Source organism: Primulina tabacum, chromosome 7 (assembly GCF_025594145.1).
Source record: "Primulina tabacum isolate GXHZ01 chromosome 7, ASM2559414v2, whole genome shotgun sequence".
Lineage (NCBI taxonomy): Eukaryota > Viridiplantae > Streptophyta > Magnoliopsida > Lamiales > Gesneriaceae > Primulina > Primulina tabacum.
In genome coordinates, this window is record NC_134556.1 from 33,369,539 (window position 1) to 33,384,418 (window position 14,880).

Below are 14,880 nucleotides of genomic sequence, written 5' to 3' on the forward strand. Positions count from 1 at the left end.
GCAGTACAAAAACACGTAATGAAGACATCATCGTATCATGATCATCATCACAAGGGGGAGTATTGGAAAATAATATTTAAAATGTGTGTATTGAATATTTGAATGTTGAATATTTGAATGTTGAAAATAAGAGTTGTAAATATTGAAAATTAGTGTGTGATGATGTATTTTATTTTTGGATTATTTGTAAAGATTTCCTATAAATAGATCTCTCATTTGTGAAGAAAATCACAATTGAGTAGAGAGAAAAATATTATAAAGTGTGTAGTTTGGTAAATTTTGAGAGTTTGAGATTTTTACTTTTTACCATAAATTTTTACTTTTTCACAACAGTAACATATCATTTTTAATAATTAGTTTCATTGTTACACAATTTTTAAATTTTAAATCTTAAAAAATAATTTTAGTTCAAATCGATCCAAACCGTGTTCAAGTTATTTGATTTCAGTTTCGCCTTTCATTGTAACCGTAACCATACTTGGAAACCGCCGTGAAGCCTCTGTATAGTAGTAACTACATTGATATTATCATCGTCCTAATCTAAAAATAGAATAAAAAATTATAGAGCACCATAACTCTTAAAAATAATAATGATAAAAAATTATTCTATTTAAATTACAAATTTTTTTTATTATAAAAACCAACTTTAAAGTATTTTAAAATTTTTATATAAAAAAATTAGGTAAAGGTTTTAAAAATGGACCTTTATTTTATTGAGTGTGAATAAATGGACCAACCCCATCAGCTCAGCTGTGTTCAGCTGTGTGAGCTACCAGTAAGTTTGCCACCAGAGTTCCAATCTCATCAACAGCTGACTGTGGAAAAATGAAAAAAAATTGGATCTTTGCCCAATTGGGCATGCCCCACCTTCTCTTAACTACAATGCAACAGCTAATTCTCTATATAAATTCACTCCTTCCTCCACTAATATTGTGTGCTACAAAAAACATTCATATTCCTCTTACTGTCTCCTTCCTCAAAAGTAGGTGCATTTCCTTGACTGTTTCACATTTTTCAACCCTACCCTTGTTTCAGAATCAGGTGGGTTTTTGATATTTGATGATTTGATCCGGTTTCTTCAGTCAATTTTTTTTTTTTTTTTTACCGTGATTCCCATGTGGGTATGTTGTGAAGATATGGTTCTGAGTCATTGTGATCCAGTTTTCTTGTTTTTCCTTTCGATTTGTACGAGGAATTGTATATTGATCTGTTGTTTATGATTCGTGGGTTTTGAAATTCGGTTACTTACTTACTGGTAGATCTATTGGCTTAACGGTTACTCAAATTGACGAGGAAAAAAAAGAAAAAAGGCGAGCTTTTGAATTTTAGTGCGTGCATTGTTCTCACTTCTGGGATATTACGGAAATATCTTATGTGTCATGCAACATTGTGATTAGTTTGGAATTTGGTTTGGATTTTGATTTAACCTCTCCTATTGCATTTCAGTTGGTCTTGTGAATTTTGTTTTTTTTATTTCGATTACGATTCTGTTTGGGATGAATATCTGTTTAAGTTGCTTGTGTTAAGTTAAATCCCATAGCCTAGAATATTTCTTAACACCACAGTGTGGCATTAGAGCTTTTTGGTGTCACTCCTGAGGTGAGAATTATGTGAGTTAGGTGATGATTTTCTTGAAAATTGTCAAATTCATGGAAGTGATAAATGCAGAAAAAAGGTTTGCCGATCTTGGAAAATTTGTTACGGATCTATTCCTTCCACATTTTTCTCAAGTATAGTATCTTATGCTGATGATTAGTATATGGTTTTAGCCGCCAGCATCTCTAGAAATATTGATGTGGCTTTAGCTTCTAATTTTGACTGTATCTTTAGTAATTTATTGGGATCCACACAAGGAAAAGAATCATTTGCAATTTAGGAATACTAGGATGGTTGTTCAAAACAAACGATAGTCTAGCCTGATCATATGATTCTCCGAAGCTCCAAAACATGAACATAATTATTATTGGATCAACCATGAGTGGAAAAGATCAACAAATCGGGCTATGACGTGCGTCATGTTCCATGAGCATCGATGATTTTCTTGAGCAGTGATATGTCAATGGCGATGAATCTTTTGCTTGTAATCTTGGTTACATTGTATAGTGTTATTTTTATTCACATATGAGTTTATTTACTGATACTGTTGCATTCAGGAGTGTTACGGGTTACAAAATGGCAACCGGGCAACTTTTCTCCAAATCAACTCAAGCACTATTTTACAATTACAAGCAACTCCCCATACAGCGGATGCTTGATTTTGACTTCCTTTGTGGTAATATGAGCATGATATATGTGCTCATGCAACTTTTAATGAGAAATTGTCTGTACATCGGATGATTGATTCCGGATTCTTGCATTAATTTTTTCTATGCTCTGTTTGCTGAATGTAGGGAGAGAAACACCTTCTGTTGCCGGAATCATAAATCCTGGTTCTGAGGGATTTCAGAAGCTATTTTTCGGTCAGGAGGAAATTGCAATTCCAGTTCATTCGACGTACGTTTTTACTTTCTCATGCTTTTCGTTTATTTATTGTCATTATGATTTAGTGCTATGGAGTAACTTTTCTGCTGATGTCGTAATAGGTAGTCGGTGTTGCTGACATCAATTCCTTCTCTTTCTTTCTTTTTTTCATTTTCCTTTTGTTTGGATAATCCATTGTGTTGATGGAATATTAAGGGAGACCACTTAAAAAAAAGTTGCACCTTTAATAGAAATGGTTACATTTCCTCCGTATTTTTCCTCAAATGTCAAGTGCTGACAAATAAGGGTTCAATCGAGTGAAGCCAAGTTGCTTGACTTGAAAAAATTAGTATACTTGAACTCAAGCTCGACTCAATCGAGTATTAATTTTCAAGTTCGAGCTCAAACATATCGTGTTACTCTAGCTCGAAAAGCTCAATTTAGGCTCTATTTTAATTCTAAATAATATATATATATATATAAGTAAATAAATATATATAGTTAAATATATGTATGTGTGTGTGTGTGTAATTGAGTAGCTTGCGAGTTACTTGAATAGACACGTGTAAAACTCGAGCTCGACTCTATTAAAGATTCGATACTCACGAGTAGTTTGACTTGCACCCCTGGGTAATACATCATCTTTTACCTTGCAAGAGAACCTTTAACACTGTTAAAAAAGTAGAAACAGAAAAAATCACCATTTTTATAATTAGTATCTTCATGATGTCTAAACATCTGGAGTCTTTTCCGGCATTAATATTCGTTGAAGAGAGTTCCAAATTTATTCTTCCTTGCAGTATTGAAGCTGCAAGTGCTGCACATCCCACAGCTGATGTTTTTATTAACTTCGCATCATTTAGAAGGTTGGTCTTCTACATTTTTTAATATTCCACATGGAGATTTCATGCTGCTCATTAAGTTTAATAAATCTGATATCATCATTGAAGTGCTGCTGCTTCATCCATGTCTGCTCTCACGCAGCCAACAATCAAAGTTGTGGCCATTATAGCTGAAGGTGTCCCCGAATCAGACACTAAGCAATTAATTGCTTATGCAAAGGCAAACAATAAGGTAACTTGCTTCTCAATTATTTTTACTTGGTCAAATTACAGTCTCATACATGGAACTTGACTTCATATGATATTATATTGCTTCTACTTTCTTACATGCTAAACAAATCTCAGGTCGTCATTGGCCCCGCTACTGTTGGAGGTATTCAAGCTGGAGCCTTTAAGATTGGTGATACTGCTGGAACAATTGATAATATCATTCACTGCAAGTTGTACAGGCCTGGATCTGTTGGATTTGTCTCCAAATCTGTACGTATAGAATTCTTATTTTCACATTTTCAATATTATACCATGTACATTCTTTTGTTATGGTGACTCATTCTGTTTCACTGATCTAACTTTGTAACAGGTGTTAACTTATTTATTTCGGGTTTAACTTGGAATAGTCTTTCTGTTTGGATTACAGGGTGGTATGTCTAACGAGTTATACAACACAATTGCTCGTGTAACGAATGGAATTTACGAAGGTAGGAATGTGAAATCTTGCAACTTTGTGTACTTTTGTTAAAATGGCCTTTTCCAAAATCTCGAGTGAAGAAACGTGACACAAATTGTGTAGGTATCGCGATCGGAGGTGATGTGTTCCCTGGTTCCACACTTTCTGATCATGTGCTTCGATTTAACAATATACCTCAGGTAAAAAAGGAAAAAAAAATCTGATTTTGTTCTTGTTTTCCTACAAGGAATCATGGTCACTGAATTGCATATGGTTAAGAAGTTTCTCCTTATTGTTGCATTACACCACCATGGGATATATCAAATTTATGCTAAAGATTTCTTGGAGTTGCGAGAGATTATGAAACTTTGTATCTTGTTTTTTTGGGGATTAAATTCAGGTTAAAATGATTGTTGTTCTTGGAGAACTTGGTGGGCGTGATGAATATTCCTTAGTTGAGGCCCTCAAACAGGGGAAAATCAACAAGCCTGTAGTTGCCTGGGTCAGTGGAACTTGTGCTCGCCTCTTCAAATCGGAAGTGCAGTTTGGTCATGCTGTAAGCTAATATTACCTATTGTTCACTTTCCAACCTGATTCAAAACGATCGATTACATAGGCAGCGGTTCAAATTTTGTTTGCTTATTTATTAACATCAGGGGGCCAAGAGTGGTGGTGAGATGGAGTCTGCTCAGGCCAAGAATCAAGCACTCAAAGAGGCGGGAGCTGTTGTTCCCACTTCATATGAGGCATTCGAAGGTTCAATCAGAGAAACATTCGAGAAATTGGTTAGCATTTTGGATTTTCAAGAACTGTTGTGTATGATTCTTAAGGTAGTCTTTTGTTTAAGTTCTGGGATGCTTTCTATTAGGTCGAGGGGGGGCAGGTTATGGCTGTGAAGGAGGTTACACCTCCTCCAATACCGGAGGATCTTAATACAGCAATTAAGAGTGGAAAAGTTCGGGCTCCAACACATATTATTTCCACTATTTCAGATGATAGGGGTATGATCATTTTCCATTAATGGCAAGCTTTAGAATAAATCAAAATACATACGAATGCTTGGAATTTGCCTGTTATAATTTTGCAGGGGAAGAACCAACATATGCTGGCGTCCCCATGTCCTCCATTGTTGAACAGGGTTTAGGTGTCGGTGATGTTATTTCTTTATTGTGGTTCAAAAGAAGCCTTCCCCGTTATTGCTCACGTTTTATTGAAGTGAGTTCCACGTAATTTTGATACGACTTTACATTTTTACTTTTTGTTATCATTCAATTTTCCTTGTTCAAATCTAGTGTTTGGACTTGCACAATCTCTCAAAATGCTGTTGACTTGCTAGATTTGCATCATGTTATGTGCTGACCATGGTCCATGTGTATCTGGTGCTCACAACACCATTGTGACGGCTAGAGCAGGAAAAGACCTGGTATCAAGTCTTGTTTCTGGTGCGTTACGGATTCTTCAAGTGTCATATTTGTGTAAAATGTATGAGCAATAACAATGGATTCTTTGAGGCTCCATTTCTTGATTATGCAGTTTGTTGACTTCACCTTTAAAACAGGTTTATTGACAATTGGTCCTCGTTTTGGTGGGGCTATTGATGATGCTGCTCGATACTTTAAGGATGCTTATGACAGGGTGAGTTTGGTTTGTGTTTCTGTGTGAGAAATTCCAATGTTCTTTAATATTTTCTTCCCCATCATGGTGTGTATTTCAGGGTCTTACACCTTACGAATTTGTGGAAAGCATGAAAAAGAAGGGCATTCGTGTACCTGGTATTGGTCACAGGTAATAAAATACTCGACTTACACACTCTTTCTTTTCTTTATTTGGGGTGTGTGTTGTGTATTATGGTGGACAAAAAGAATGTGTATTCAAAATTATTTAACTTTTTTGTTACTTAAGTTTCTTTGATACTCCAATGATAATTCTTAAAATACTTGATGTAATGTAGAACTTGGACCCTTGGAATTTCCTGCGTTTGATCATTCTCATTTTTGTCAATTCAAGCCAGAATCCTGGTACACTGTAGGCCAAAACCTCAAAAGACTAATCTTTTACATAAGAAAACCTCGCAAAACTCATCAACCATTCGATGTTTTTCACTTAAAAGATGTGGAATGCCTGACAAATGCTTCATCTGTCTTTGGTAATAGAGTCAAGAGGGGCGATAACAGAGACAAGAGGGTAGAGTTGCTGCAAGAATTTGCACGGTCGAATTTCCCATCTGTAAAGTACATGGAATACGCAGTTGAAGTCGAGACTTACACCCTTTCAAAAGCAAACAACCTAGTTCTCAACGTTGATGGTGCCATTGGTTCCCTATTCTTGGATCTTCTTGCAGGCAGCGGAATGTTCACAAAGCAAGAAATTGATGAGATTGTTGGGATTGGTTACCTTAATGGACTCTTTGTTCTTGCACGTTCCATTGGTCTAATAGGGTAAGTTAAACATCAAATGCTCTTCCCTTTTATTAATCTGTTACCTGTCAAAAATTTCAGTCTTAAATCACTCGATATGTATTTAACACTGTATGAAACTTTTTGAAACTTAGGCATACATTTGATCAGAAGAGACTGAAGCAGCCACTTTATCGTCACCCATGGGAAGACGTTCTCTACACAAAGTAATGGTTTTGAGTACCGAAATGGCTCGATAATGGTTCACTGCCTAGCGTCTGATGCTCGCTATTAATCAAAGTCACATTGTCATGTGATGATTTTTCAGTTGTTAATTTAGCTTTAGTATTGGTAGAGAGCAGATAGAGTACTTTTCTCAGTTTTAACAATACCTGCAAGTGCCATTTATGAAGAGATGTTGTGTCTGTCTGTTCAGGAACAAATAAACCATGGACTGTTGTTTAGTGAATAAAAGAATGTGATTTTATCATATTTTCTTCTCTCTTTAATCTCTTTAATTTAATTAATAATTAATTTAATTCACCAGCTCTGGCTGTACTTTTGTGCTTCTGGTTATATCGTTGGCGCTATTAATGGTTTCTTTATATTTTTTGAGTTGAGATATGTGTTTGTTATAGAGATGGAATTCCAAAACACCCATCAACTATAACCCCAAAAGAACTAGATTCCGTAAACAACATAGAGGAAGAATGAAGGGAATGGCTTATCGAGGTAATCGTATTTGTTTCGGTAAATTTGCTCTTCAGGCACTTGAACCTGCTTGGATCACATCTAGACAAATCGAAGCCGGTCGACGAGCAATGACACAAAATGCACGCCGTGGGGGGAAATATGGCACATATTTCCAGACAAGCCAATTACCATAAGACATGCTGAAACACAATGTCTTATGTAACTATCTTTTATTTGTGAAATGATCGGTATAACCTTTGTTTAAAAAAATAACTAATGTAATTAATAAATAATATATGATGTTTTTGTGTAAAAATGGTCTTTGTATCGATGATAGAAACATGCATCGATATCGCAAATATAAATTAGGACTCATGTTTTTAAATAAAATTTCAGAGATCTATAAATTGAGAAGTTGAAATTGGGCAAATACTTGAATTTTAGCTTTTAATTATTCTTTATTCGATTATTTATATATAAAAAATTGGAAAAATTGAGACCCCCCTAGTTGATAATATCCATATATTTATTTGAACATATATGATAATAGATTATATGAGCTGGAAACAATGAAGTTTTTGAGTTATTTTATAAAAAAAATCGACGTAAAGATAAGAAGAATGGGGTGAGTCAATTGTGGTACCAAATTCACGGGGAACAATGCGATACGGGAGGGCATATATGTGGTCACCTTTTGTCCCACACGGCTACTCTGAATTGTAACAAGCGATTCAATATATTTTTAGATCAGTTTAGGATATGGATTCAAACACGACAATTGTCTTACATATTAAAAATGAAAGATTTAAAATTGATTTATAATAGGTTTACAATGGAGTTATATAGAAACTTGTGTTAATCATTTTCGTAAAGCGATTGTACGATGAGAAGTCACAAATCGGATTGATTTTTGATACGATTCAACTAATAAAAAAATATCATTTTTATGTCAGAAGTAATAATTTTCACGATAATTATGGATCGAGTCACAAAATATCTACTTTTGATGATTGTATTATCACTGTGTATAGGTTTGATTTCATAGATATCTACTGTGAATGTAATATTACGTGAGCGATGCCATACAGTGGTCATATTGCATGACCATGAAATATAAATTAATTGAAGTAATTTTATCAAATGTCAGTCCAATCAATACTGGATAAATAACCAAATTCTGAGAGATCAAAATCCAAGGCAACACTTGGCTCTCTGTCTCATTCAATTCCCCAAATGCAAGTTTAAGATAACGAGGACGAATGATTCCAAGAATTCAGCACACATTTCAAAATTGTGACAGATATCCAGTCTTTTGTAAGCAACCCAACAATGGATAATAGAGAACCCACCCGGATATATTTCCAGGGATTCTCATCTCAAGCTTTCTTGAAACTTGGACTTGATTCTGCTGTGTTGAAGAAATGATTTCCAGAAGCAGCCGGGCATCTCATGCTGAAGCTCTATCTTCCGGTTCAGCCCCGCGTCATCACAATCAACAGAGTGCCACCTTAAACAGGGCGGCGGATTCGATGAGCAAAGCTGTAGCGCAGTACACTGTTGACGCCAGGCTTCATGAGGTTTTCGAGCAATCGGGTGTGTGCGGGAAATCCTTCGATTATTCGGAGAGTGTAAGGGCTGGTGCAGAGTCTGTTCCTGAGCAGCAAATTGCGGCTTACTTATTGAAAATACAGCGTGGCAGCCATATTCAACCGTTTGGTTGTATGATAGCGTTGGATGAATCGAATTTTCGCGTCATAGCTTACTCGGAGAATGCCCGTGAAATGCTTGGCTTGGCGCTTCAGTCAGTCCCATGCATGGAAAGGGACGAAACTTTGACGGTTGGGACTGATGTAAGAACTCTGTTCTCCTCCTCGAGCTGTGTCTTGCTCGAGAGGGCGTTTGCGGCTCGTGAAATAACACTGTTGAATCCGATTTGGGTGCATTCGAAGAATTCGGGGAAGCCCTTTTATGCGATTCTGCATAGAATAGATGTGGGGACTGTGATTGATTTAGAGCCTGTTAGGAGCGAGGATCCGGCCCTTTCTATCGCTGGTGCTGTCCAGTCGCAGAAGCTTGCTGTGAGGGCTATTTCCCAGTTGCAATCACTTCCTGGAGGGGACATCAAACTTTTGTGTGATACAGTAGTCGAAAGCGTGAGAGAGTTAACTGGGTATGATCGTGTGATGGTCTATAAGTTTCATGAGGATGAACATGGTGAGGTGGTGGCGGAGAGTCGGAGGTCCGATTTAGATCCGTATATTGGTTTACATTATCCTGCCACAGATATCCCCCAGGCTTCTAGATTTTTGTTCAAGCAGAATCGGATTAGGATGATTGTAGATTGTGAAGCCACTCCGGTTAAAGTTATCCAGGATGAATCATTAATTCAACCCTTGTGTTTGGTTGGGTCGACGCTCAGGGCACCACATGGTTGCCACGCCCTGTACATGGCAAGTATGGGTTCTACTGCCTCGTTGACGTTGGCCGTTGTTGTTAATGGAAATGAAGAAGACTTCTGTGAAGGACGGAATTTGATGAGGCTATGGGGCTTGGTTGTTGGTCATCACACTTCTGCTCGGTGCATATCTTTCCCCCTGCGGTATGCTTGTGAATTCTTGATGCAGGCATTTGGGCTTCAACTGAACATGGAACTACAGTTGGCGTCACAGTTGGCGGAAAAACATGTTTTGAGGACACAGACGCTGTTATGTGACATGCTGCTTCGAGATTCGCCTACTGGGATCGTTACCCAGAGACCTAGTATCATCGACCTTGTGAAGTGCGACGGGGCTGCGCTGTATTACAAAGAGAAGTATTATCCCCTTGGTGTGACACCTACAGAAGCACAGATAAAGGACATAGTGAAATGGTTGTTGGCATTCCATGGGAACTTGACAGGTTTGAGCACAGACAGTCTTGCGGATGCCGGGTACCCAGGAGCAGCCTCTCTAGGGGATGGTGTTTGTGGAATGACTGTTGCATTCATCACTTCGAGAGATTATTTATTCTGGTTTCGTTCCCATACCGCGAAGGCTATCAAGTGGGGCGGTGCAAAGCATCATCCACAAGAAAAAGATGATGGTCTTAGGTTGAATCCCCGTTCTTCATTCAAGGCGTTTCTAGAAGTGGTCAAGGGCCGAAGTTTAGCTTGGGAGAATGCTGAAATGGATGCAATTCATTCTTTGCGTCTTATTTTACGAGAGTCATTTCAAAATGCTGGTGGAAGTAGTTCCAAGGCAGTTGTACCTGCCCAGGCTGGGGAGGAGTTACAAGGAGTGGATGAATTAAGTTCTGTTGCCAGAGAAATGGTTAGATTGATCGAGACTGCAACTGCACCTATATTTGCTGTAGATGTTGAGGGTCGCATAAACGGGTGGAATGCAAAAGTTGCAGAGCTGACTGACTTATCTGTTGAAGAAGCATTAGGAAAGTCGTTGATTCATGACATCGTTCACAAAGAATCAGTTGAGATTGCTAACAAGCTTCTTTTTCATGCTTTGCAAGGTAGTCCTTTTCTACCAACATCATGCATTCTCTTTTATCATGTTAAAATTGATTTTATTTTAATTTTTTTTAAGTAATGGCACCCATACCGAAGTGTTTTCTTTGTTAAGATGCATTCAGAAGTTAAAATCAATGCAGGCGAGGAACACAAGAATGTTGAATTAAGGTTGAGGACATTCAACACTGAACAACTTAGTAAGACGGTGTTTGTGGTGGTGAATGCTTGCTCCAGCAAGGACTGTGTGAACAACATGGTTGGTGTTTGCTTTGTTGGTCAGGATGTTACAGGCCAAAAGGCAGTAATGGACAAGTTCATACAAATTCAAGGTGATTATAAGGCAATTATGCACAGTCCCAACCCTCTGATTCCTCCAATATTTGCTTCTGATGAGAACACATGTTGCTCTGAATGGAACACCGCTATGGAAAAGCTCACTGGCTGGAGTATGGGGGATGTTATCGGGAAGATGATAGTTGGGGAGATATTCGGAAATTGCTGTCGGCTCAAGGGTCTAGATGCTATGACAAAATTCATGATCGTCTTGCACAATGCGCTTGGAGGCCAGGAAACGGACATGTTTCCGTTCTGTTTTTTTGACCGCGATGGGAAGTATGTGCAGGCACTCTTGACTGCAAACAAGAGGGTAAATATGAATGGTCAGGTTATAGGAGTCTTCTGCTTTTTGCAGATTGCAAGTCGTGAGTTGCAACAAACTTTGAAAATTCAGAGGCAACAAGAAAAGGCATGTGCATCAAAGATAAAAGATCTGACTTACATTTGTCAAGAAATAAAGAATCCATTATGTGGCATACAGTTCACTAACTCACTTTTGGAAGCAACAAATTTGACAGAAAACCAAACACAGCTTCTTGAGATGAGTGCTGCTTGTGAGAAGCAGATCTTAAAGATTATGAAGGATGTTGATATGGAAAATATTGAGGTTGGGTATGTTTTGTTTGAAAATAGTCAGACTTTTTCATTCATGATTAACAGTCTGTAGATGTGTCTTTATAATATCAGGTAAAATCGACTTCAATTCTCGTTGAGATAGATAAGTCGTCAACGAAGGAACTTATAATCTAATGGTAGTTAGAAAAAAACAGATTGCTATATTTTCCTTGTTACTGATTAATGTGCTGATATTAGGACTATTTCATACTATTATCTTCTTTACATTTTCTCACTGAAATCTGCTTTGTGGTCAGACGAACTAACTAAAGCTCGTATAATGGTAGATCAATGGTGATTGAAAAGACAAAATTTGTGCTGGAGAGTGTGATAAATGCAGTTGTTAGCCAGGCAATGTTATTGATGAGAGAAAGAGGTCTGCAGTTGATCCGTGATATACCAGAGGAAGTCAAGACACTGGAACTCTATGGCGACCAAATCCGACTTCAACAGGTCTTAGCTGATTTTTTGATGAACATGGCGCTTTATGCACCATCTCCGGAAGGTTGGATAGAAATTCAAGTTAGACCAAGTTCGAAGCGAATTTCTGAAGGAACTGCCATGGCACACATTGAGTTTAGGTAAACTAAAGATTAATTGCCACCATAAAGTTTCATGATACTACGCATCCAGCATTCTACTTTTCATTGCGAAGTTCATCACAATACCTACGGTGCTCTATTATCACACTGACTTTGATGATGATGATAGGGGTGCAATTATCTTTCTTCTAATGTTTTCCATTATGTTTGACGAAATTTTAGATAGAAAAGATTTTGATTATAGGAATTTAGCAATTGTCATTTGAAACAAAATACATGGAACAAGAAGACTGAGCTTTTTGTAGAAGCTATGTTGTCACAAGAAAGTTTGTACATTCTCAAAAAGGTGACCAGAGTGTTCATGTGCCAACCTAAAGCACATATCTACACTTCTTGAGTTGTTTTATTATGTCCTTGTCTCGTTCTTACTTCTTATGCTTGACTTTGATATACTCGTTTCTTTCTTCCCGTGAAGGATTACGTGCCTGGGGGATGGTCTTCCTCCCGAAATAGTCCAAGACATGTTCCAAAGCAAGAGATGGGCAACTCAAGAAGGTCTAGGTCTAAGCATATGCAGAAAAATTTTGAAGCTTATGAATGGAGAAGTTCAATATGTCAGGGAGTCAGAAAGATGTCATTTCCTTATCGTTCTTGATATGCCGGTTCCACAGAGAGGCTTGAAGGGTGCCAAATGAGTTGCACTCGTCGTCGATCCAAAACAACTGCAGATGAGTATCTATCTATCAAGCCAGCTGTAAAGAGTTTCAAGTGTGAATATTTATCTTTTTCTTGCTTTTCTGATGCCGATTTACCTGTCATCGTTTGCCTACATCACTTGAACTTTTTTTTCACTGTAATGTAATATATTTTGAGATATCAGAATAAGTAGTTAAGTGCAACAGAGTATATCCTATTTGCGGAGTTGTGATCAAATGTCTTTTTAGCTTCAAACTGGAATCAATTGTTACACAAACAATTTCATCTCAGTTGAAGAATAGGCTATTGAAAAGTATAAAACACAAAATTAAAGAGGGGTGTGAATATAAATCACACCTTTTTTATTAAAAAAATCCCAAAAATGCATGATTTAGATTCGAAACTCAAGGTGTCTTATAAATTTTTAGAAAATCGGGAAAAAAAATGGGAAATTACAATTAGATCCATTTAAAAATTATTTTTTTTTTTTGAGAAATTGTATTATATATTTTTTTTATAAATGTGATTGTTTTACCCACGTATATTTATCTGTGAACCAATGCATTGCATTACATAAAAAAATTATATGACTCACGGATAAATTCTTATGGTAATATCTCACTCGTAAGATCGAATCAACCGATATCTGTATGTGTCTACGAGACAAGAACTTGTATATTATATAGTACAATGATCCTACTCGATAGTTGAACCATTTTTATTTTTATTTTTTTGCTTCCAAAAAATCAACTGGAAAATATAGCATTTTTGATTGCTCTTTACAAGAAAATAAAATTTTAAATAGGAAAATTTGCAATTATTTTATATGTTGTTTATTTATAAATTTATATATTTATATGTCAAATTTCGATTTTAATATGTCATTTTTGTTTTGTCTTTATATATATATGGTTTTAATATTTTTTTTGACATGATGGTCGGTTGATACTTTACGTAATGATCAGAGAGAACTATTTAATTGTGGTTGGTTCAGAGCCTTGGGACAAGTCAATCTATGTTTAATGAAAAGGAGCAAATAAGGAAATATTTCGAGCCCATCTATGATCTACCTGTCAGAATCTTGCCTTGATTTGGATTATTAAATAGTTTTTTTTTTTTTTTTTGTTATGCACTTCCACATATTTAAATTTCCATTAATTGGATGATTTTTTTGATACTTAGATTTAGAAAATTTTGTATATATAATTTTGATGATTTTTTTTAATTAAGATTACTCAAATTGATGTGATCCCAATCCAACTACACTTGCTTTGCAACGTAATTTGATGCTAATTAACCTAAACTTAGCCTCTCAAGAACCATTACATTATATTATATTATATTATATTATATTATATGCTTGCACAGTTCTTTATTTTTTAAAAAAATATATTTTAATCAAAATTTATTTAATCAGTTTGATTTATATTATAAAATAGAAGTAGAGAAATTTTATTTTGGCGACGAATATAATAATAATATGGTGCAATTTTGACATGCCAATTTTAGGGGTTCTGACTATATAGTATAGATAAATTATAGTTGAATTTGGAAATTGCTCAAATTATAAATTTGTTTTTTTTTAAAAAAAAATGACATACTAATTTCAACTTTTTGACTTGTATTAGAAGTGGAGATCTCATGACGAAAAGATCCCATAAAATTGTGATGATTTAGTAATTAATGTTTTAGTAGACTTTTTAGGTAGCTGCATATGATTCACGCACATTCAATGCCCAACATGGCACTACTAGCTATTTAATTATTTGAAAAGGAAAAATTATGTATTTTTAGTCAAGAAGTTATAAATAATATCTATTCTATTTTATTAAGATTGAGCACATGATAGTAACTACCTAGAAGTACACCAACTTTTTCTTCTAATTTTACCCTTATATGATACTAATATTCCACTTTTGTTTTTTGTTATTTTGTTTTTTTTAAATTTCAACAGGACAATTTTATTTTTTATTTTTGTTATTTCAACAATTCAAATATCAATTTATTAACTCTATAAATTGTCAAATTACACTTTAGTTCATCGATAATGATAAAAAAATTTGTACACACACGCATCGCGTGTGCTTAGTAACTAGTATAAATAAAAGAGTAGATCTCTTGTGAGACGGTC

The 14,880-nt window shown here is 35.9% G+C and overlaps 2 protein-coding genes across 9 annotated transcripts; both read left to right on the top strand.

Moving 5' to 3' along the window:
- Positions 1-788: 788 nt before the first annotated feature.
- Positions 789-6,872, top strand: LOC142551336 (ATP-citrate synthase beta chain protein 2-like). Of its 3 annotated transcripts, none has more exons than XM_075660521.1 (17): positions 789-1,045; positions 2,154-2,272; positions 2,391-2,493; positions 3,261-3,326; positions 3,411-3,534; positions 3,648-3,782; positions 3,940-4,000; positions 4,093-4,169; positions 4,370-4,525; positions 4,626-4,754; positions 4,838-4,970; positions 5,057-5,184; positions 5,306-5,411; positions 5,528-5,604; positions 5,684-5,754; positions 6,123-6,407; positions 6,521-6,872. In XM_075660521.1, exons 2-17 carry the CDS (start codon positions 2,173-2,175, stop codon positions 6,594-6,596), a joined length of 1,827 nt encoding a protein of 608 aa, XP_075516636.1. In that variant the 5' UTR covers positions 789-1,045; positions 2,154-2,172; the 3' UTR covers positions 6,597-6,872. The 3 variants fall into 3 exon arrangements, with proteins under 3 accessions (XP_075516636.1, XP_075516635.1, XP_075516634.1); XM_075660520.1 differs by having other exon boundaries at positions 789-1,041; XM_075660519.1 differs by having other exon boundaries at positions 790-982.
- A 1,315-nt stretch (positions 6,873-8,187) lies between these two features.
- On the top strand, positions 8,188-12,952 carry LOC142551337 (phytochrome B-like). 6 transcript variants are annotated; one of them, XR_012821563.1, is made up of 5 exons: positions 8,188-10,562; positions 10,701-11,508; positions 11,799-12,092; positions 12,298-12,399; positions 12,529-12,615. XR_012821563.1 is itself a non-coding variant. In XM_075660522.1 (4 exons), the coding sequence occupies exons 1-4, from the start codon at positions 8,480-8,482 to the stop codon at positions 12,746-12,748; spliced, it is 3,405 nt and encodes a 1,134-aa protein (XP_075516637.1). In that variant the 5' UTR covers positions 8,191-8,479; the 3' UTR covers positions 12,749-12,952. The 6 variants fall into 6 exon arrangements, 5 of the variants coding, with proteins under 5 accessions (XP_075516639.1, XP_075516641.1, XP_075516638.1 ...); XM_075660522.1 differs by lacking the exon at positions 12,298-12,399 and having other exon boundaries at positions 8,191-10,562; positions 12,529-12,952; XM_075660524.1 differs by lacking the exons at positions 12,298-12,399; positions 12,529-12,615 and having other exon boundaries at positions 11,769-11,923.
- The last annotated feature ends 1,928 nt before the right edge of the window (positions 12,953-14,880 follow it).